Source organism: Artemia franciscana, unplaced genomic scaffold (genome assembly GCF_032884065.1).
Source record: "Artemia franciscana unplaced genomic scaffold, ASM3288406v1 Scaffold_2246, whole genome shotgun sequence".
In the NCBI taxonomy this organism is placed as follows: domain Eukaryota; kingdom Metazoa; phylum Arthropoda; class Branchiopoda; order Anostraca; family Artemiidae; genus Artemia; species Artemia franciscana.
In genome coordinates, this window is record NW_027063190.1 from 3020 (window position 1) to 27329 (window position 24310).

The following is a 24310-nucleotide window of genomic DNA, read 5'->3' on the forward strand; positions in this document are numbered from 1 at the left end:
TTAATTTGGAAAAGTTATAAAAAATGAGGTATTTTTAACTTACGAACGGGTGATCGGATCTTAATTAAATTTGATATTTAGAAGGATAGCCTGTCTCAAAGCTCTTATTTAAAATCCCGACTGAATCCGGTGGTTAAGGGGAGTTGGAGGGGGGAAACCTAAAATCTTGGAAAACGCTTAGAATGGAGGGATCGGGATGATTCTTAGTGGAAAAACTAAGCACAAGTCCTAGATAAGTGATTGACATAACCGGAATGGATCTGCTCTCTTTGGGCGAGTTTGGGGGAGGGTTAATTATGAAAAATTAGACAAAATGAGGTATTCTTAACTTACGAAGGAGTCATCGGATCTTAATGAAATTTCATATTTAGAAGGACCTTGTAACTCAGTCCCGACCGGATCCAGTGTCATTGGGAGGAGTTGGGGGGACCGGAAATCTTGGAAAAGGCTTAGAGTTGAAAGATCAGGATGAAACTTGGTGGGAAGAAAAGTACAAGATACGTGACTAACAAAACCGGACCGAATCCGCTCTCTTTGGGGGAGTTGGGGGGGATAATTAGGAAAAATTAAGAAAATGAGGTATTTTTGACTTAGGAACGGGTAATCAAATCTTAATGTAATTTGATATTTAGAAGGATCTTGTGCTTCTTTTTCAATTCGAATTGGATCCGGGGACATAGAGGGTTGAAGGGTGGAAATAGAAATCTTGGAAAACGGAAATCTTGGAAAACGCTTAGAGTGGAGAGATCGGGATGAAACTCGATGGGGAGAATAAGTACAAGTTCCAGATACGTGATTGACATAATTGGAGCAGATCCGCTCTCTTTGGCGAAGCTGGGGTGGTGTTATTTTGGGAAAAAAAAATTAAATTTAGAATTAAGAGCTATATTTTTCCGGTGCATTTTTTTTTTTGGGGGGGGGGTTCTTTTGGGATTTCACTTTCCTTGCCATTTTCCAACTTTTTGCACGAATTTCACGGTAAAATTCAATGCTATAAAAAGAACTTGATTTATGATACGTGTGTAATAAATTAATTAATTTAAATAATACTAGATTTTTGTTAAAATAGTAAGATAAGAGATAAGAAAAGGCTATCACAATCCTAACAGAGCTGAATTCGCTTCATATGTCTAAAAAGAAAAAACAAAACAAAGAAAAAAATAATAAAGTAAGGCAAAATTAGAAGAAACACCAATCAAGCGTAAAAATCGTCAATAAATTTTAACGCAAAAGAAAAAGAAAAAAAATCCAAGTACAAAAACTAAAATGAACTTTATATGGTTAATGGCAAAAACGGAAACAGAAAAGATGGGGGATAAAACCAAATCACAGGCTAGAATAAAACATTGGCAGATGTTTTCGCCAATGTAAAAAAAAAAACACTTAAAATCAAGTAAAATTATCTATCAAAATGAAATGCTTTCAATTAAAAAAAGGATTGTGCCGGAGACAAGGTCAAAAATGAAATGGAGCATAAATAAGTATCAAAAATGGTCAAAATAAAAACAACCAAAGATAAAAAAAACTCTCGTATGATTATTTTGAGCATACACCAACAACTAAAATAAGGCTCGAAAGAGTTAATTTTGGTGCAGGACATAGTTAAGGAACTATTAAGGCGCTCCAGAATAAAGGGGATGAAACTTTTTCGGAACTTCTCAGTAACGGTATTGAGAATACGTTGGACTTGCCGAGGAAGCAAACTGGGAGAGTCGCCGTCTAATAGGGTCATGAATATTGCGAAAGATATCCTCTGTACGAAGATTAGATATTGTGGATTTAGAAAAACGCAAACAAATTTGTTCTCTCCTTTCTTTTAACGTGGTAATGCGTAGGGATTTAAGGAGGGAGGAGTATGGAGTTTTGCTCTCCTTGTAGATGATCCTGAGCGAACGCTTTTGGACCGACTCAATTTTGTCACCAAGTTCACTTGAAAGTTGTGAATGCCCGACTGGACATGCATATTCCAATAGCGGCCCAATAAATGATGAATAATGACGGAGGGAATGCATTCTAGGGCAATCAAATTTGTTTAACAGGTTTAACATAGATAATGAAACATTTGCTTGTTTAACAATATTTGACACATGTATTTCAAACTTACGATTATTTGAAATTGTGATACCAAGGAGTCTAATTTATTTCACAAGAATTTAGGCTGGGTTAAGGTCAAGGAAAACGGGAGTGGATTTCAAGAAATTTATCGTCATTATTTTTGATTTAGTGGAATTTACTTTCACATTTAGATTCTTAGCCTCGTCCGAAACATGGATTAGTATTTCGAGGGGATCACTTTTAATATTCCTTTGACATAATTCAGAGGTCGACAAGTCATCCACGTATTTCCATCTTTGGGAGAATTCCTTACCAATATCGTTAATCATAACTAGATAGGAATAAAAGTGGTCCCAACAAGGTTCCTTGAGGAATTCCACAATATATAGGGAAAATTCCACAATAATATCATAGAAAACATTTTTGGATTTTACAACTGGAGATCTATTTGAAAGAAACAATATAACAATACTTACTAAGAGAGAATCAAGTTCAAAGCTAACCAGTAGTGAACGAAATAGGTTGGTATGGTCAACTAGGTCAAAAGATTTTTCGAATTCAGCTAGGACAAGGTTTAGCCAAACACAAGGTAATGGGTGGTGGAAGCTTTCCTTAAATTACCAAACTGTTGGACGTCAATATGTAGAAAAAAAATGAACTTTAAGCCAGTCACAGAAGAAACCTTCATAAAGTTTGGAAAAAACTGAAGTGAATGTAATGGGATGTATGTTGGTGAAAGTCAGACTGGTGGATTTTTTGGGACAGGTGTTATAAAACAGTTTCCAGCAACTTGGGAATGAACTGGGATGTCCAAAGGACAAGTAGTTGATTTTCTAAGCTTTAGGATTTTATTTATAGCATCAGAGGGAGAAACTAGAGGGAAGGAGGTATTGAGAGGAATAGTTGGACTTGGGCCAGTAAAGGAAGGAGACTTTGAGCAATGGAAGCAAGGTACAAGTTCAAATCGTTGACAGTCTTATTAGGGGGTTTAGGGAGATGAAAATTAACTTCCAAAGGACTTTTCCAGTACATCTCTTTATTTTATATGTACCATTGCTTGAGTTTGTTAGAATATAAATCTTCGACTTTACTTATATAATAATTAGAAGCTGTTAATCTCAGTAACATTTGGCTTTATCTGTAAAACATGTTTTCGTTTTTTTCCTCAGGAAAGCGGGACTCATAATTACTTCTAAATAAATTTTGGAAGGACAGAGCCTTGCAGTCAATGTCATTTGTTGATACACAGTGGACCAATTTTCAGTAGTAATCCAAGAGCCAAAATTGTAGAGTCCTGAGTCCATAAGAGGTCTATAAACAGTTGCAGTAATAAAAAACGACTGTTTAACTTTAGCCAGCGGAGATAGGAGAAGCCTGAAGTGGTAACTACCCCCTTGAGGGGGCAGAGCGGATATGGGTTTGTGAAAGTTCGAAAGATGGTTGCAAATTAAATCGAGGGTAGTATTGCCTTTGGTAGTAGGGACTTTTACAATCTATTTTAAATTGAAAGAATTACATGTAGATCCAAGTTTTAAATCGTCAGGGAAATTCCTGCATTTGGGTATTTTGATAGTACAATGTTAACACTTGCATGTAATTTTTCGATAAAATTTATTTTGTCACCGGATCTCTGACTAGGGGAGTAATAAAAGCGAAACAGGATAATTAAATTGAAAGGACGCGGCAAGACTTGATGTCGAACACACGTCCACATAATTTCACCAAAGGGAGCAAGACACGGAATTGAGATTTCACTAGGGCACAAGTCATTAAGGACAAGGAATATAATTCCTCCACCTTTCTCACTCAGAGGATGGTTTTCGGGTCCGAGTTTAATAAACTGAGACAAATTTTTAATGTTTAACATGTGTAAATTTTAAGTATGTGCTTCAGTAATAGCGGTTAAATCTGATCTATATATTCTAGAAAAGCTGTCAAATTTATTTATTTTTTCAAAGTTAAGGCTCTCAGTGTTGCTCAACGAAAGTGTGGGGAATTGAAAACGACTTGTGAAGGTACACCGTTTTTACGATTTACTTTTTTATATTACAAATGAGATCAGGGGCTCTAGTGATTCGTGTCAGGGGCTAAGCTCGTGTAGTCTGAACAATGGACTGGGGGATCATATTCATTTTTTTTTTCGTATTGTATTACAGGCATCAAAATTTACTGCAAATTTTACTTCGTTTCAGTAAGAAAAATACCTCTTTCAGTCGACCGTCACGGCTTTACGATGCCGGTCGAGCGACAACACTGCGCACTCGGCTAGAATACATGTGTGCTAGAATAAAATCGCAGTCAGTACCTCCTATTAATCTTATTACCTTATCTTACCTTATTAATATGTAATAAATTTAACCTTATCTTACCTTATTAATCTCAAATTAATTTTACCTTATTTTACCTTATTAATCTTTAATTAATTTTACCGTATCTTACCTCATTTATCTTGAATCAATTTTGCCTTATCTTACCCTATTAATTTCTAATTAATTCTTTTTTTAACTCTTATAGCTCGTCGGTCACTTTTTAGAAGAGGAATGTAAAAACCCAACATTCATTATTGATCATCCCCAAGTTATGAGCCCACTAGCAAAGTATCATAGATCTGAAAAAGGCTTAACTGAGCGATTTGAGCTTTTTGTTAGCAAGAAGGAAATTTGTAACGCTTACACAGAATTAAATGATCCTTTTGTACAACGAGAAAGATTTGCTCAGCAGGCTAAGGTAAACTTCTTTTTTTAATATCAACTCGTCGCCAACTATCATTCAACTAGAATCCACTATTTCAATGATTTCCTCATTAATACCCTTAATGTTAGTAGTTTTAGTAATAGTGGTATCAGTAGCGGTACTAATAGTATGATTAGAAGTAGTAGCATTAGGATGCAAATGTTGTCTTTTGGTTAGTTCAACATCCCACACAGCAAGCCCTGCAAGTTTCAATTTTACACACTAAACCGTTCCTAAGATATTGCTGATACACCCTTTTGACAACCTTCGTACAGACGGCATGTTGTGTGAAAAAGTACTTTTAATGTTCAGACTAATAACATAAACACATGTTTCATAGGATCTGGCATGGTTGAAGATTATGTTATTAATATTCTCCTTTGTATACGAATTGAATTGAATTTATTTATAACCCATTATAATACACATGAAAAACGGAAGTAAAATGTGAATAAAAGAAAAAAGGAAAAAGAAAATGACCTAAAAAACTACACAAAAAACTTTTCAACACTTCACCTTACTTAAAAACAATTAAGACATACAAAAGCAAAACATTCATTGAATCAAACTAGCTCTCCATGGGTGCCGACCAATTCTACTATTACAAGCGTCTATGCTTTTTCTTATAGAAGCATTCGGGTCTATGATGCCGTATCTTTTAATGACCCAGGAGTTCGACGTCGTTGACCTACTGTTCGACGTCGGAAATGAAGGATCAAGAGCCTTCTTGTTGCTTTAAGAGTGTCACCGATAGGAAGCCCTAAATATTTCATTTGTGATTTTGGGGAAACTGGCGCGCCGTCGAGATTAATAGTAAATCCTGCTCGAGTTTCAACCCAGTTGAACAGAACCACGTCCGATTTTTCTCTATTGAATGTAAGGTTAATCTTAGCATATTCTTTACTTAAAATAGCAAAATTTCTTTCGAACGATTGTACTGTTCGACTAGGGTTAAAAATATCATCTGCATAAGCGATAAGTGACACATCAATCCCTTTTAAAATACACGAAGGAACTGCGCTGGATTGGGCATTCAGGATACAGTTATTAAAGGCAACTGGAGAGGTAAGGGCTCCCTGTCTGACGCCTCGACGGACTGGAATAACGAAACATGTTATGGTCCCATCAGGTAGCCTGATTACAACAGCAAGATGGTTATACATATCATACAAAGCACGAATGGCAGACGTGTCAACTCCCCGTTTATATAGCTCAAAGAGAATTTGTGCGTGAATCAGAGAGTCAAAAGCATGGCTTACATCATGACTCCCTAGAACGAGCAAATCACCAGACTTCTCAGCATCTATAAGTATTGACGATAGTGCAGTAAGCGCGTGGGCACACCCTAGGCCTTTTTGGAATCCAAACTGATATGGCGGCATGTAGCATTTATCTATAAGTTCTGGCATTACGAGTGTTTCAAAAATCTTGCAGAAAGTAGTTGCAACTGTAATAGGGCGCTATGAAGAACACTCTTTCAGCGATTTGTTTTTTTTTTGGAACAGGAGTAAGACGACCAGAAGAGAACGATGTTGGAACTATTCCAGTTGTGAACACCATTTGGAACATGAGATCAAGGTGACAAAGTAATAGGGGACTTCCAAGAAGAATGTATTTAGCACAAATATTATCTGTACCCCTCGAAAAAGATTTCTTAATTTTTTGCGCAGAATTCATAATATCAGACAGTGAAACAATAAATGTGGGTACAGTCTTTTCTGACAGTATCCGATTGAGATCACATTTAAGGGGATATTCTACTTTGGAATCAGGTTCTGAAAACTCTTCCAAAAAATGCTGTTGCCAGGCCTTAGTAGAGATATGAGCTGACGGAGCATTTCTTTCACTCTGGTTGTGGGTCAAACTTTTCCACAGAAGCGTCGGATTACTCATTATCTTTTCTGAAAAATCAGAACGAATAGCGGCTCTATTTTTTTGCAGTTCTTTGGAAAAGTGGTGCTTTGTGGAAATCCGTATTTGGTTCACTATGCCGTTCTTGGGTCTCCCGCATTCTATCCATATGCCTAGCCAAAATTTGGCCTTCCGGCAGGCTTCAACAAGGGATGGGTTCCCAGACCAGCCCTTAACTTGTGACCCAGCACGGACTCTGGATCGAGGGACAAAGTGCAATTCCGCTTGTAGTAGCGCATGCGAAATAAGTGACTAGTACACATTTAGTTTTAGACGAATTTCAGACGTGGGAATAGGTACTGATGTTTGGAGCAAGTCAAAAGGTATTTTTATCTTCGAAAGTAGATTATCAAGCCAGTACTGATACTGAGTAAAATCTGTTTTACTCCATTCAATGATTGTTGTCCATTTTGAAGGTCGATTTGCGCGCATTCGATAAAATGCTGCACTGATTTGGAACGATAGCGGTAAATGGTCAGAAACAAAAAAAAAATCACCGAGCACATTTACTGTTAATGAGCTACTAAAGATACTACTAGACACAAGGACATGATCAAGGTTAGAAACTGATCCGGTAGGGTGAATGTACGTAAAGTCACCCGCTTTCGGTACAAGAGCACTTTCATTTGGAATCAAACTAAGCAGAAGAGCTGAACGCGAGCTTTCACTTTTGGATATATCACAATTAAAGTCCCCCAATAAAATCCAATGGAGATGAAAAGCACCAATTTTATTCATACATTTCCCCAGTTCTTTGTAGGCTAGAGCAAACTTCATTTCGGAGCAATCGTCTCTGTAGTCGGTGGGCAGGTACACATTTATCATAACAGTCTCGCCAACTATAACTGCTAAGAAATGGACGGAACTAGCGAACAATTCGGAGTTGATATGCCCACTTATTAGCGTGGCAAGTCCACCCGAGGGGCGTCATCGTTTCTTAGGTTTTTTTGCTGGTACAAAATAGACCATGTGTGAGGGTAAGGCATTTAATATATTTCTACTGTCGTTAGACAGAAAGTGTTCTTGGAGACAAATAATTTCTTCGGTGAGGCAAAGCTGTTCAAGCACGGTAATTTTGGTACTAAGACTACCATTCATATTCGAGGAGACGAAACGCTTGTTTCGTCTCCTTGAATTTTGGGCGTTTGAGGTCATTAACTTCGCTGACTTGTTAGATGGGCAGCTAGCGTGGTAGCATGTGTGTCGGGTGCTTGTACAGCTTAGGCACCGCATCGCATTCTGGCAGGGATTTTCTTTCGTTTCACCATGGTTATTTGGAGCACAATGGGCACACTTCGATACGTTTTTGCACTGGGCTGCTATGTGGCCAAATTCATGGCAGTTGTAGCAACGTTTCGGAAGAAAGACGAATTCTTGAATTCTAAAACTTTCAAAGCCCACTTTCGTTGACAGTTTTGTGGCAGTATTAAGGGATTCACGACTTGGAAAATAAAGTTTGAATGCACGTGATTTTCCACATTGTTCGGCTTTCTCACATCCAGAAACTAGACGTTGAATTGCTTCTGCGTCAAGGGGTTCAGGAATCCCTTTAATCAGTCCTATGTACAAAGGGGTTTTTACTTTGGCATCGGATTCTGAATTTTATTTTTTATCGCTAGTGCTATTTTTTCCGCCGTAGCCTTGTGAGCTACAGCCATGCGCCAACCGTTCCTTCCAGGCCTTAGTTCAACTTTGGTGGCGTCTAGAGCTTCGCCAAATGCAGATTCGATAAATTTCTTTCGTTCCAGTGGTGTTTTCAAGGGTGGAGGGTTTTTTACAACGACAGAGTATGATAGCTTTTGCGGAGCGTAAAGTTCACTAGAGCGGCTGGTATGGGTAGAAACGTGGAACTCACCTTTTTTAATACGTTCCATAAAGCCGTCAAAACGACGACACATCTCGTTTATTTTAGTAGTTATACATGCATTTATCTCCTCCATACAAGCCGGGACTTCTGTAGGTTCAAAAATGACGAAGGTAGGCAAGGCACGATTTTCCTTTGCTGACTTGACAAAGAATTTGGCTATATCCAAAACATTTTCATCATCGTTCAGAGACTTGCGAAAGGGGTCCGGTAGACCAGATTTTAACAGCAACGGTTCTTTTGCACTTAGAATGTCATCTCTACTGGAAAATTCCACAGCACGGCTTACAATCAGCTGGTGTTTTATGCCAGCGAGCATTGACCTCGACACAAAGTTCAATACCGCATTCCAAACGATATTATTTTTATCAATTTTCGCTGCTAATCAGGCCGCAGTAACCAGTCCGAAAATCAGTGCAGGGGCGAGCCAAGCTCGTGATCAAGTATCAATTAATTCAGAATAATTATCTCACAGGGACGATTCACAATGAATGAAGGAACCTAAGAACAAGGGAAGTGTAAGGACCCCCTCAACTATTCCCCGCAATTTACGGGTAACTTAATACCGACGGGTACAATACGTCGCTTGCGGGAGGCTCCTTCCCCTCTTTTGCTTGTTCCCAGTACGCTTCTTAATTATATGAAATCAAAAATTATTTATGAAAACTGAAATAATCTGAGTTTAAACCACTGAATTAATGCAGGTTTAAAATCCAAAGAAATATATTCACTCTGAATCTAGGTCAAGTTGAGCCATAGCAAATACGATGAAATAACAACTGAATTACCTGCGGTCACTGAATTAATTCAAGTTCACAGCTCTTAATTAATAATTAATTATTATTAATTATATAATTAATATATGTTATATAATTAAATATTAATTATATAATTAATTATATTAATTAAATATTAGTTTTGTTTGAAATTTGTGATCCGTTCAGAAACCAGAGTTTTTTAAGTAATTCCAGAATTTTCGTTTTTGTGAGTTCTGCCTGAGCATGACATCATGCCAATAAGCATGTGAGGGCTGAAGGCCAGAGCGAATCAACATTTTTGGGGACCATTGTGGCGAAACATAAGATGCAGGCCTTTTTAGCTAACGTCAGTATTATACTAAGCTTATTACGCTCTCAGTGTCAATCCAAATTTATTTGTTCTTTTCAGTAATCGTGGTAATGATTGTATTTTTTTTTCTTCTTTTATGTTATTTGAAATAAAATACATAGCTCGAAATGAAGATTGTGTTCGGTAAAGCGTAAATTACCTTCTGGCCTTAAGAAGTAACATGATGTGTTATCCTTACGCCTCTTTGAGGCTTCTGTTTATTTTGGGTTTGACACGGTTATTTATTGTAATTTATCATTATTTATTTTATTTATTTTGATAGGTTATTGATTGCATTTCCTATTCCTTTTTGAGTTTCATCTATTTATGGATAATGATTTATGGTAGTCTTTCTCTTGAAAAATTATTTGAATTTATTCCTGTTCGGCTTTGGTTTTTTGTAGCTCTTCACTTTTCTTCTACAAAGTTATTTTGTGAATTTTTTTTAATAATTTACAATTAAATATTTTGAAGACAAACAAACGGGTTAAACATAAGCAGATGAGAGCTTTACAAAATATGATTATTGTGTTTGTTTGTTTTTTGTTTTTTTTCAACTAATGAACGAACTTTAATCTCAAAATTTAAGAATTATACAAATTAACTATCCAGGGAGCTTGAATTCAGAGACATGCATGGCTGCTACAGAGCCAGATTTTCAACAAAAAGTCTGAAATGTTGACAAATCAGAAAAATATTAGAAATTTTTAGAAAATTTCGGCTTTTTTTCTATTTAGATAAGCCGACTACTTCAAATAGACATTTATGCGCTTTTGATCGTGAAATTTGTGTAATATTGTTTTTCTTTGTTTCCTTCATATAGACCTAATTTGTTAACTAGCTTTATTACCTTTGCTTTTATTTTACTTTTATTTTGTTATTTTGTCTGATTCGTTTTTTGCGATTTCTTAAGAAATTAAAGAAGAAGTAGGGGTATTCACAAACATTACTGACAATCGTTTTTTTTTGCAATATCACTAGAAGCTGTCTCTTTTTGTGTGTATTAAACCAAATTTGCAAGAAAAACAGAAGCAAAAATTGGAATCGTTATTATTCAGATGATGAAAAGGGATGAAGCAAGCCAACTTTTAAGGTGTTTTGGCGAAACATCCCTATGAAGCTAAGCAAGAAGCTATTGGTTAATGTCTTCTGTAGTATTGAGCTTAATTTTTTCTTTGACATAAAGTACTGTATCAAGTCGGTTTTTCTCTACTTAGTCAGGTTTCTGTCAGATTTTCCGACCGTTAAAGTCAGATTTTTTTCTGAATTTTTTGGTTGAAGCCCTATGTATATTTTATAATGTATAATATATTGCTCATTTTTAAAGTAAGAAGTATTCCACTCCCATTCGAAGAAAAGATAAACATTGATTTTATTTCCCCATTTTTTTGGGGCTCAAATATAAGGAAAAGACTCTCGTCTGGCTATTTCGGCTTTCAAATCTAAAAATATTAAATATTCTATTCAGTTGGAACTTTAAGTTATATATTCATGGCTCAAATTTTGCCTTTGTTCATCTATATATTATTTTTTTCAATTATCCAATGCATATTTCTTAGGACAAAGCTGCTGGAGACGATGAAGCGCAAATGGCAGATGAAAATTTCTGTACGGCCTTGGAATATGGCCTTCCCCCAACTGGTGGCTGGGGTTTGGGTATTGACAGGGTTGCCATGTTCTTAACGAATTCAAACAATATTAAGGTAAGATACTAGCTTTTGTACTTTTTTGTGCATGCAATACCTAGATGTTTATTATATTATTATTTTGGCATGAAATGTGGTTATGGTTGTTTTTTATGATAAATAAACTATTCACTTAAGTTGAACTAAACAATGTGGTCAATAACGAAAGTTAACAACGTAAACAATGTCTTTGTATGTAAAACTTTTATGGTGTAATAGTGAAGTGAAAGTAAAGAGCAGCCGAGGCAGTGTTCTATTTCAGTGGCTCATCAAGCTAATAGGGAAGTATTCCTCAAAGTTCATCCTTGAGCCTTCTTTTAGGATTAGGAACCATTTTTGCATTGTGCCATAACTATGGGGCGCGACCAGTGAACTTGTAGCTGATACGCCATTGGGAGAAGAGTCAATTACATCAGCAGCAAAAGTATTCATAAGCAGAACTGTGATACCATCTGGTCCTGGTGCTATGTCTCACTTAAGGGATTCCCTTACAGTTTTGATCTTTGAACATATGACAGTATATCTGCCATAAGGTCTCTGACCTTATGGCTCAGACCTAAATATGGCAGTTGATCGGGGGCCAGGACCTGTAATTGTCCATTCCCCAACTATACCTCGTATTTTCCCGAAATGAATCTGAGAGAAATTTTGAGATGGTCATTTGTTGTCAACTTCGAAAACAGCTCATTATATTAGAAATTGAAAGAGCCGGTCTTCTTTTTAATAGTCGAAAGTGATTGGGGGGGGGCAACTAACCCCCCTCCTCCGCCCTCCATTTCTCCAAGCACATCCAATAAATTTTTTGTAGATATCCATTCTATTCAGTGTAATCAAAAGGTCTGGAAATTATGTCTTTGAGGATGACAACCCCCCACAGGCCTCAGGGCAAGGGGTGTAAGTTATGTCCTTTATGCATATAATGTATATATAGAAAGTATGATCGTATAACCTTTGGAGGGTGCCCATTGGATTGGTAATCAGAAGTTCTAGTGCTCTTTTCAAGATCCAAAGTGATCGGAGGGTGGATACCCCCCCCACTCCTCGTATTTTCGCTAAATGCATCTAATTTTAATTTTGAGATGGTTATTTGTTGTCGTAGAAACTTCGAAAAGGGCTCATTCGATCGGAAATTAAAAGGGGTGGGCTCTTTTAATAGTTATTATTTTATGTATTTATTATTATGCATTAATTATGTATTTGAGGATGACACCCATCCTAGCCCTCAGGGCAAGGTCAGATATGCCCTGGAGTTATATAAGCTATATATACAGAAAGGGTGATCGTGTAAACTTCGGAGGGGTCTTATTTGATTGGAAACCAGATGGTCTATTGCCCTTACTACGATTCAGAGTGATCAGAGGCTGGATACCCCCCCCCCCCCGACACACACACGCCTCCTATTTTTCCGGAATGTATCTGACTGAAATCATGACATGGCCATTTGTTGGCTTAGAAACTTCGAAAAGAGCTCATTCAATTGGAAAATGAAACGACTAGTGCTCTTTGTAATATTCAAAAGTCACTGGAGGGTAATTAACCCCCCTCCCACGCCCATCATTTCCTTAAAAACATCCAATCAAAATTTTGAGATGGCCATTTTGCTCAACGTAGTTGAAGGTCCAGAAATTATGTCTTTGAGGATGACAACCCCCCTACAGCCCTCAGGGCAAGGGTTGTAAGTTATGCCCAAGGAGCATATAAGGTATGTATAGAAAGGATGACCGTATAAACTTTGGAGGGAAGATCATCGGATTGGTAAACTAAAGTTTTAGTGCCCTTTTTAAGATTCCAAGTGATCAGAGGGTGAATACCCCCCCCCCCCATACCTCTTATTTTCCCTAAATGAATCTGAGAGAAATTTTGAGGTCATTTGTTGTCAAAGAAACTTCGAAAACAGCTCATTCGATTGGAAATTGAAAGAGTCTGTCTTCTTTTTAATAGTCGAAAGTGGTTGGGGGGCAACTAACCCCCCTCCCCCGCCCACCATTTCCCCAAGCACATTCAATAAATCTTTAGATATCCATTGTATTCAACGTAATCGAAATGTCTGGAAATTATGTCTTTGAGAGTTGACAACCCCCCAAAGGCCTCTGGGCAATGGGTGTAAGTTATGTCCTGTAGGCATACAAGGTATATATAGAAAGTATGATCGTATAACCTTTGGATTGGGCCCATTGGATTGGTAATCAGAAGTTAATACGTTCTGAGGTCATACTGGCTATGCATGACGTATGAAAAACAAAGAAAGGGAATAAAAAATGAAAAAACAAGTAGGTGAAAAAACGAGGATTTTATCAGCCAGTAGCTAAATATGAAAAACAAGCAAATATTTCGACAAGGACCTCCGCCAAGTCGTACAAAGAAAAAAAAAAAAAACAGCAAAATCTAACCTTTATAAGTGAACTACACGAGAGGAGGACAGATACTGACTCAACCAACAAAAAAACAAGTTTAAATCAATGAGAGAGAAGTTACCAATTAGATTGAATAAGTATCCTTTGCCTTGCAACAGATTTCGCCCGTCTACAATTTCGGTTTTCATTAGATATGCGGACAGGTTGTCTTAAATTAGACTGAGCGGAAGTATTCATAGAGTCTTTTAATATTAAATTATTATAAATTGGGCTTAAGGAAATATCTCCTGTGTCTCAATTTATAGCCAAATTTCTATTTATATGTTTTTTTTTATCTCAGTAGCCTCTTTAAAAGATTGCGGTAGACCATTTATAGTAGATATTAAAGTTGCCTCTTCAAAAAGAACTAAATGGGCAGGATTTTCGTATATATGCTGGGCCAGAGCTGAATCAAAGTTGTCATTTTTATTTTCCAATCTCAGGGACTTATTCATTGAAATTTTGTGTTCAAATTTTCAAAGTATCTGTCAGTATGCCCTTATATGCCCCCAGGGCATAACTTACAACTCTTGCTCTGATGGCTATGGGGGAAGGGTTGCCAGCCTCAGACCTAACTTTCGACCCTTCAGAACAAACTAAAGGTTAAATTTTGCTGTTGTTTTTTTTTCTTTGTTTTCTTTGAGCACTGAGGACGACTTGGCGGAGGTCCTTGTCGAAATATTTGCTTGTTTTTCATATTTAGCTACTGGCTGATAAAATCCTCGTTTTTTCACCTATTTGTTTTTTCATTTTTTATTCCTGTTCTTTGTTTTTCATGATCAGAAGTTCTAGTGCTGCTTTTAAGATCCAGAGTGATCGGAGGGTGAATAATTCCCCCTCCCCCCACACTCCTCGTATTTTCTCTAAATGTATCTAATTTTAATTTTGAGATGGTCATTTGTTGTCGTAGAAACTTCGAAAAGGGCCTAATCGATCGGAAATTAAAGGGGTGTGCTCTTTTAATAGTCGAAAGTGATTGGAGGGCAACTAACCCCCGTCCCACCTCGACCATTTCTCCAAATACATCAAATAAAAATTTTGATATAGCCGTTTATTCGACGTAATTGAAGGGTCGAAAGTTAGGTCTGAGGCTGGCAACCCTTCCCCCATAGCCATCAGAGCAAGAGTTGTAAGTTATGCCCTGGGGGCATATAAGGCATATATATATATATATATATATATATATATATATATATATATATATATATATATATATATATATATATATATATATATATATATATATATATATATATATATATATATATATATATATATATATATATATATATATATATATATCTTCTATATATATATATATATATATATATATATATATATATATATATATATATATATATATATATATATATATATATATATATATATATATATATATATATATATATATATATATATATATATATATATATATATATATATATATATATATAGATCGTATAAACTTTGGAGGGGGCTCATTGAACTCGCAATCAGAAGATGTAGTGCCCTTTTTAAAACTCAGAGTGATCGGAGGGTGGATACTTCCCACCACAGCTCGTATTTTCCCGAAATGTATCATAAAAATTTTGAGATGGCCATTTGTTGTCATAGAAACTTCGAAAACACCTCATTCTAATGGAAATTGAAAAGGTCAGTGGCCTTTTTAATAGTCGAAAGTGATTTGAGGGCAACTAACACCCTCCCCCGCCACAGCCCTCAGAACAAGGTTTGATTTACCCTGGGAGCCTGAATAGAGAAATTTCGCTCTCAGGTGGCTATATGCTCGACTGGCTGCATCAGCTTCAAAAATAGTAATAACATTGTTAATGTTGTTTGTTTTCAAGACAACAGATATGCTCATTGAATTTTCTGGTATATGTTGGATGTTTATTTGGAATATAATTTTTTCTTTTATTTTCAGGAAGTGCTGTTTTTCCCTGCAATGAAGCCCGAAGATAATAAACCAAAGGAACATGCTCAAGAGAACGGCCAACTGTAGGAAAAAAAATCTCAACTCCTAATGTTTTGCTTATTGTCACAGGAATAAAGAGCTGATATCTACATATTTACCTTTTTTTTTAAAAAAAACAGGTGTATTTAAAAATTCAAGCTATTAAATTTTTTGAATTTTTTTACTTGTGATTTACGAACTTCCCCCTTTCCCCCACTCCAAAAAATATTAACGATTTTTTATTCCAAAACTCGTGAAAGCTGACCTCTCGTCCTCAAGGGTTCGATATCCCCCCCCCCGAATAAAATTTGTTAATAATAAATCATGGAAGCTGTCCCCGGGCCCTCCATCTATGGCCTGACAAACAACCTATTAACGATATTTTATTCCAAAGTCATGGGAATTTAATTTAATTTTGTTAGTTCTTCCAAGACTTTTTAAGATATCGATAGACCAATTTCATGCCCAATTTCAGCATGATAAGTATTTAAGATGTAAATTTTTTTCTAAATTGGAGGTACAGAGTGGTTTAAATTTAACACATCATCAGCCTAATTCAGTACTGAAACATCAAGTCCCCGATAAATATAACTAGTGATCATATGTGACTTCGCCTCAAGGACACTATTATTATAAAATGGTGGAGAGATAAAAGCACCTTGTCAAATCCCTTGTCGTACAGGAATCAAACTCTGAGACAAAACAATGCCACCGTCAGCGGGCACCTTAATTTTAACATGAAGCTTTCTATACATAGTTCTAAAACACGCTAAAGTAGAATGATCGAGACCTCGAGCCAGAGCCGAAAGTAGCAAATGCAAGTGAATAGTAGAGTCGAAAGCTCGACGCATATCATGACTACCAAGAAATAGGGGCTTCCCAAGCTCCCTCGATTCAATGAAAAGATTTACAACAAGGCTATGGATATGATCTCTGCTTACACCCTTTTTAAATCCGAACTGCGAATCCGGGGAATAACAACATACATTTAAATTATTAATCAAAAGCAACACGATTAATTTATATAAGACAGAAGATATGGTAATTGGCGGAAAATTTCACAAAATCCGTTTTGATTTTAAAGCTCAGGATGGAAAATTACAAAAATGGCGGAAAACTTCATTTAAAATGGTGTGAACTCAATTAAACATAGAGTAAATTGATGGGGTGATCTGGGTGGGGTCTAGAACCCGTGTACTCACTGTGAAAAGTATGAAAAATGAGACCAAATTTGATTTCCAAGGACTTCTTTTCATGTTGAATGTAGGGATGGAAAATATTCAAATGTGCAATATTTGATGTTAAAATGATCTAAAATGCATTGAAAATGATGTAAATTGATGGGGTGATCTAAGTGGGGCAGAAACACCGTTTACTCTACTACCTAGAAGTTTATAGAATACGGCTTTTGTAACTGTTAATAATGCCTTTTTAGAACGGAATTATTTTAGTTTACTCAAGTGGTTAAACCAAGAGAGATCTTAGGAGATAAGTGAACTCAGAAGGCGTGAGGATTGAACTCTGACAACATATTCTCTCCCACTTGCGCTGAAATTAATTTGCTATGTATTCGTTTCAGCTTCCATACTTAAATACTGAACTGGAGGCTTGCAATTGACTTTGCTAGAATTAATATTTTTAGATCTTCAATTGGGTCTTTGTTTTGTCAGTGAAAGGGTGAATTTTATTTACTAGGCTGCCACTGAAATTGTTTACATGTTCTGAACAAAATGTGACTTAACTTGAATATTCAAACCCTTGAACAAATAAGTTTTTTTTCTCAGAATTACTCATCTACCTCATAGTACTGCAGCTATAGTCTTCGGTTCTCTTATTATATTTACTGGAAACTTGAAAATGTTGAACATAACCGCTATGGAAAGACAATCTCTATTTCTAAACATTCAATTTTGTTGACACGAGTATGTAATTTTTAATGGTATGTAATATTTGTAGCTGGGTGTGGACTTTAAGGTGAAGCTATCCGTTCAACAAATATGCCCACTCAACTGAGGAAAGGTTTCAAAAGTCCACAGGTTGTAACTGGTAAGGAGAGTATTCTTTCTTCTTTAGCTTTCAAGCAAATTTTAAAGATTATTCATTGTTTTGTACTTTTAAGAGATTCAAACATTGACAATCTTTTGTCTGTCCATTGGATCGTATTCTTTAGCTCTTTAGCCAAAAAATAGTCTGCGAGTCCAAATAGTTAGGGAAGAAAGCCCTTAGAATTGGCTCTCTTTATTCTTTAGCGAAAGGTGAGTGTTAATTTCACACAGGAAACTGTTCCTAAAATATTGCTGATATTCCCATTTGCCATCCTGCATATGGATGGCAGGTTACCATTCATACAACGGAAATCTTAAGGAATATTCTCTGAAAATGTCACCTACATACCCTTAGGTATAGTTGTAATAGTAGTCAAAACAATAGTAAAACTGCTCAGCTCAATAAAAATAGCCATTGCTATGAAATTGTTGATTTGGTCTTTAGATAACCCATATATTTATATAGTTCTTGAAATTTTTATCCTAATGCTCTTAATCTTACAAGTAGCTGCGATGGAAGTAGTAGCTAGATCTATAGTAATAACAGTAGTTAGAACTATTAAATGTTGCAGTAGTACTAGTGTAGTGTACACATATTGCCTATATATTTATGATTTGTCGGTCCACTGCTCAGTAGGGGCCTCCTCCAGGCCACTCAGTGTTTCTCAAGGTGACGATATGAGAATGAGAACTATTAAATGTCGCAGTAGCAGTAGTACTAGTGTATTGTACACATATTGCCTATATTTTTGTGATTTGTTGGTCCACTGCTCAGTAGGAGCCCCCAGGCCACTCAGTGTTTACCAAGGTGACGATAAGAGAATGATCTGCGCATGTGTAGGGTACTTCAACGGGAAGTACGGACCAAGGGTGGACCTTTTCCCTGGGGGTCCATGATTGAAACGGAGGCACCATAGTTTGTGGCCATAAATGCAAGTGGAAGAGGAAAAAAGTCCCTCAAATGTACACTCAACAGGTCACACTGCCGTGTGCAGAGTTCTTGTGAGAACCTTTTTCCAGTAACGGATTAGGTTGCATGGTGATGCTGAACACCATCGTCAGAGGATCCTCTATAGGAGGGCAATTGTGGCAGGGCTTAAGATCTAGATCTATGGACAAAAACCTCTGCAACGGGCTGCCTCGATCCTTTTGAGGCACCTGTAAGACTGGGGACCTTGTGTTCAACTCAATTCCCACCGGAGTAGTGGCAACCCTCAAGGAAATTATAGCCTTGCAAACGAAACAGCAGTCGCACGGGATTGTGATTAATGGACAACTCTTCTAGAATTAGTGTGTTTCGGATGATGTTTTCGGACTGAAAAAACTCTTTCTAGCTAATTTATCTACTATGGGCTGCCTTCCCGTTGTAGTATAATATTTGTAGGGATGAATATACAATGAGTCGAAGATAATAGGATTTTGACTGTATGGGCAACATTTAGACTCTTGTTGATAGAACAGTATTGCCAAGTGCTGAAAACTGTGTTTTGAGCAAGATGTGTCCAGTAAGGCACAAGGCCCCCATTCTTACTGGAGTGTCCCAGTGACTTCTTTTTGTCAACTTCTAACCCGACTTAAGCGCTTCGGTGTAGAAAATACGTTGGTCACCGTCTTGTACTGGTATCCGGGACCAGTGCTTTTCAAGAGGCTGAAATATTTTCAATGGTTTAAAGAACATGAAAATAGAAACTTGAAATTTTATAAGGTTAAAATATAACTATCGTATTGACATTTGACGGACAAATTTAGACGATTCGAACTGGTCTTATTAGAAATTTCAGAAACTCATAGGGTAGGAAGTATGAAATTAGGTTATATATAATTTTTTTACTCAGGCAGGAAGGTTTGGTTACATAGAAAGGGAGTAGCATTCAAGACGAATGAGAAAGCTGCTTAGTGTTATTTACGCTAGGAAGGTATTAATAAAAGAAATTTTCATTTTACAACTAAAAAGTGTAGAGTGTCATTTATAGTAGTATATGCCCCTGCAGGACTGACTGACAGATATACTGGATAAATTTTACTTACAGTTACAGGAGCAAATAGACAGAGTCCCGGGTAGATATATGGTGTTGTTATTTCAAGATTCTAATGCTCAGTCGGTAGTAATAGAAATGAATTGTATCTGAGCCTAAGTACATTTGCTGTTACTCAGGCAGGAAGGTTTGGGTACATAGAAAGGGAGTAGCATTCAAGACGAATGAGAAAGCTGCTTAGTGTTATTTACGCTAGGAAGGTATTAATAAAAGAAAACTAATCGTTCATTTTACAACTAAAAAGTGTAGAGTATCATTTATAGTAGTATATGCCCCTGCAGGACTGACTGACAGATATACTAGATAAATTTTACTTACAGTTACAGGAGCAAATAGACAGAGTCTCGGGTAGATATATGGTGTTGTTATTTCAAGATTCTAATGTTCAGTTGGTAGCGATAGAAATGGATTGTATCTGAGCCTAAGTACATTTGCTGTTGGAAAGGAAAATAGTAATGGCTACAGACTGTTGCAAATTTGTACGTATAAGAATCTAGTTGTAACCAATAAAATGTCCCATAGGTTGAAATAGTATTTACGTGATTGTAAAAAAAACAAATCGTTTTGATTATGTTGTTTTAGAATGACGACTGACAGGATCAATGCAAGATACTAGGGTTTATCGAAGTGTGGTTATTGACGTTAAAAGTAAAAACCACCGTCTAGTGGTGTCTATAATTAATTTAAAGCTGAAATTTTGGAAATATAACTTCCTCTTAGGAAGCTATGGTGTTGGTAGACTCTAGGATGAGAATTTGAGAGAAATTTTCCAGGAACAGTTGAATACTAAACTGGAGAGTCTAAGATTTGACAACGTGGAAGATGGATTGAATAATTTTGGTAAAACAATTTGTGAAGTTGCTGAGTATGTCTTGGAGAAGAAAGTTACGACCACAGCAAGGAATATTAGTGAAAAAGCTTTATGTTTAGTAGAGACAAGAAGTGGCTTGCTCAAGGATTATCTGAGTGACAGATTAAATGAAAACAAAATGAATGTAAAGAAAGTGGAAAAAGCATTAAAATGTGAACAGAAGAGGTGAAAGTGGAGGCCATGGATAATGGTCTAAATCTGAAGGATGCAGCTATACTGCGTAATAGTAAAATATTGTACTGGCATCTTAATAAATAAAGAGGGAAGAGTCAATCCCTACTTGTCCGGGTTAAAGATAGGAACGGGGCCACGATTAGTTATAAGGAAAAAAGTTGCAGATAGATAGGCAGAACATTTTGAGAATGTGCTAAACCGAGATACAGTTGCAGGGAAAGATATAGAGGAGGATGAAGAACCTTGTGATACCTTAGACGTGAAGTAAGATTTGTTTTGTAAGGAAGAATTAGTGACAGAACTAATAAGATGAAAAATAGTTAGGCTCCAGGTGCAGATAGCGTGGTAAATGAGTTTCTTAAATATGAGGGCTCTGAGGTTATAAATAAGTTACGGAAGATCATCAATGTAATTTTTGAAATAAGAAAGTGCCTAGTGATTTTATAAGAACCTTATTATAAACCACTGTATAAGAGAAATAATAAGTGAGTGTAGTAATTGTCGAGGCATTAGTCTGGTTTTTATAGGTAGCCAAATTACTGTTATAGGTATTTACCCTCTGGAAAATATCCCCCCCGGAAATAAACCCCCTTCCATCCTTTCAAAAATTATTTTTCCAGTTTTTTAAATTTTATTCGTTTTTTTTTTTTAGTTTTGTTGATAAGTGCTAAGGAATGAGAAAACGAGGTATTTAAGCACCACAAGTATCGTAGAAACTTAGACAAAATCCGTAAATACATCTTGTTGAAAAGACTTATGCATGAACTTATACAATTTTTGGCAGAAAATAGCGCCAAATTAAAAAAAAACTGAAGAAGAAAAAAAATTAAGGTGAACAATCATTAAAATTAAGCTAAAAACATATGACACTAAAAATTTTGAGAAATTTTAGCTTTCCTTTGAAAGGATAGTTGGCTTTGTTTACCAACAAATTCTTATTGTTTAAGTTTTTACGGATGAAAAATTCTACGATTTTTTCTATCTTCCAGATGTAAAAATACCACAAATAACCAATAATAAATAAATGAAACCCAAAACGAAGATAAATTACAATAGATAACCTAATCAAATTCAAAACAAGCAAAAATTAAAAGGAGCAGGGCTGATAACACCCATGTCTTCTCAAGACCGGAACATAATTTGCACTTATAATAACCGTATAAGGTCATTTTAATATACATCCTCTGATATTTATTTCTTACAGTCTTGAGAAGGTGGGGGATGTTGTCAGCCCTATCATGTAAAATTTTGCTTTTTTGAGTTTTAATCAGTTATTTACTGTAATTTCTGTTTGTTTTAGGTTTAATTAATTTATTGATGGTGATTTGTGGTAGTTTTACGCTTGGAATATTAGCTGCATTTATTTCTACTCATTTGTAGCTTGATGAGGCTCTTTACTTTTCTTTGACAAACTAGTTTTTCAGAAAAAGTTTTAAATTTATATCTGTTAATTTTTATTGACATGGTCTTTTTCATAGAAAAAATATTTTAAATCTTTTTGTTTTTTCTATTAGACTCCATAGTATTTAATTTGATTATTTGACTTTATTTCTGCTCATTTTTGGTTTCATGAGGCTCTTTAACTTTTCTTTGGAAAAACTTTTCCCGAATGTTTCCCATTAGCAAATACGTTTTTTAGTGGGGACTTTCTCTAAAAAACGGATTTGTGTTTTGGGAGACTTTAATTGTAATATATTAAATGTTGGATCAAATGATGAATGTGATCATCTTTTTGATGTATTTTCTTCTTCTGGGCTACTTCCTTCAATTTTTTTTCCTTCACGTGTTGACCCTTCAAGAAATTCTGCCACTTTAATAGATAATATTTTCACTTCTCATTCTCCTAATTTGAAGTTCTCGTCTGGTCTTGTTTTCACTGATCTTTCTGATCACTTCCCTATTTATCTATTGGAATAACTTAGTTGAACCGGCCAAAAAAAGTTTTAATCAAATCTTTAAGAACTTTATTGCATTGCCGTATATATGCATTGAAAAAATATTTAGCAATCTAAGCAATAATGACTTGGAAAATTTGAAAGATGTTTTTAACCCTCATTTGGCTAGTTAAGGAGGAATGGAAAAATTTACAGCTCCTGTCATAAATTTAGGGATATAGCAATTGAACTATTATTTTAAGAGTTTACTGGCAATTTCTGAAAAGTATTTCCTTATAGAGTTTTGGTTACTATTGAGCCGGGTCGCTCCTTACTACAGTTCGTTACCACGAACTGTTTAAAAATGTTGAGATGGCTAGGTCAAGTTCTGTGGATGTTGGATGACAGATTGCCAAAAATTTACCCATCGCAAAAAAAATGACAATTACAGTAAATTGTCCTTATCATAATTTTATATATTTAAAATCAGCATTAAAATGCGATTATTTTGATGTGGCTATTAATATCAAAATTCAATTTTTAGAGTTTTGGTTACTATTGAGCCGGCTTGCTCCTTACTACAGTTCATTACCACGAACTGTTTGATACGTTTTTAAACCAACATTCAGACAAAGCCTATTTCTTTCTCTTTTTTTTATTAAAATATATTTTAAACTAGATGTTGGGATGGCACTTCACGCCATCCCAGCACCTAGTTGGTGGGGGTGTTTCGCGCCCCCCAAGCCCCCCTAAGCGCGTAAGTCGTTACGCGCCATATTAGTTAAGAGCCATTGTAGTTGTGTCCCTATGTCCCACCTGTGAATATAGATATATATATATATATATATATATATATATATATATATATATATATATATATATATATATATATATATATAGTTTTTAAGTACGTAAAACTTGCGAATATACAACATTCTTCATTGTCCCATTGTCTGGGCATATAAATAGATTGTCAGGTTTACCGAGTCTTCAACATGCAACATACAATGGTCCATGGGAAAACAATCCGTATTCAGATCTATACCTCATGATTCTAATGATTGCCCTTGAGATTTGTTGATGGTGATTGCTAATCGACCATTCCCTGTGCCGCCGTCGTCATTTATATATCCCCCTGTGCCCCCCGTCGTCCCCGTTGTAGTTGTATCCCAGTGTCTCGGTCGTCATTTGTGTCCCGGTGTCGCAGTTTGTGATTTCTCTTTGAGTGTCCCGGGCGTCATTTATATTCCTTGTGTCCCGGTGTCCCGGTCGTCATTTGTCTCCCGGTGTCTCGGTCTGTATATACATTCGTTTTTGAATTGGTCTTTTTTTTAGTTTTTAGTTTTTTACCTTTTTTTAGTTTTTTTAGTTATACCTCATGATTCTAATGATTGCCCTTGAGCTTTGTTGATGATGACTGCTAATCGAACATTCCCTTTGACCCCGTCGTCATTTATATATACCCCTGTGCCCCCCAGCGTCCCCGTTGTAGTTGTGTCGTCATTTATATTCCCCGTGTCCCGGTCGTCATTTGTGTCCCGGTGTCCCGGTCTGTATATACATTCGTTTTTGAAATGGTATATGATGAAATAAATTTTTGTATTTTTC

At 36.1% G+C, this 24310-nt stretch overlaps 1 protein-coding gene across 1 annotated transcript; it reads left to right on the plus strand.

Moving 5' to 3' along the window:
- The first annotated feature begins 4544 nt into the window (after nt 1–4544).
- On the plus strand, nt 4545–15812 carry LOC136042866 (lysine--tRNA ligase-like). The gene is made up of 3 exons (XM_065727797.1): nt 4545–4782; nt 11230–11373; nt 15673–15812. Exons 1-3 carry the CDS (start codon nt 4636–4638, stop codon nt 15748–15750), a joined length of 369 nt encoding a protein of 122 aa, XP_065583869.1. The 5' UTR covers nt 4545–4635; the 3' UTR covers nt 15751–15812.
- Nucleotides 15813–24310: the final 8498 nt, after the last annotated feature.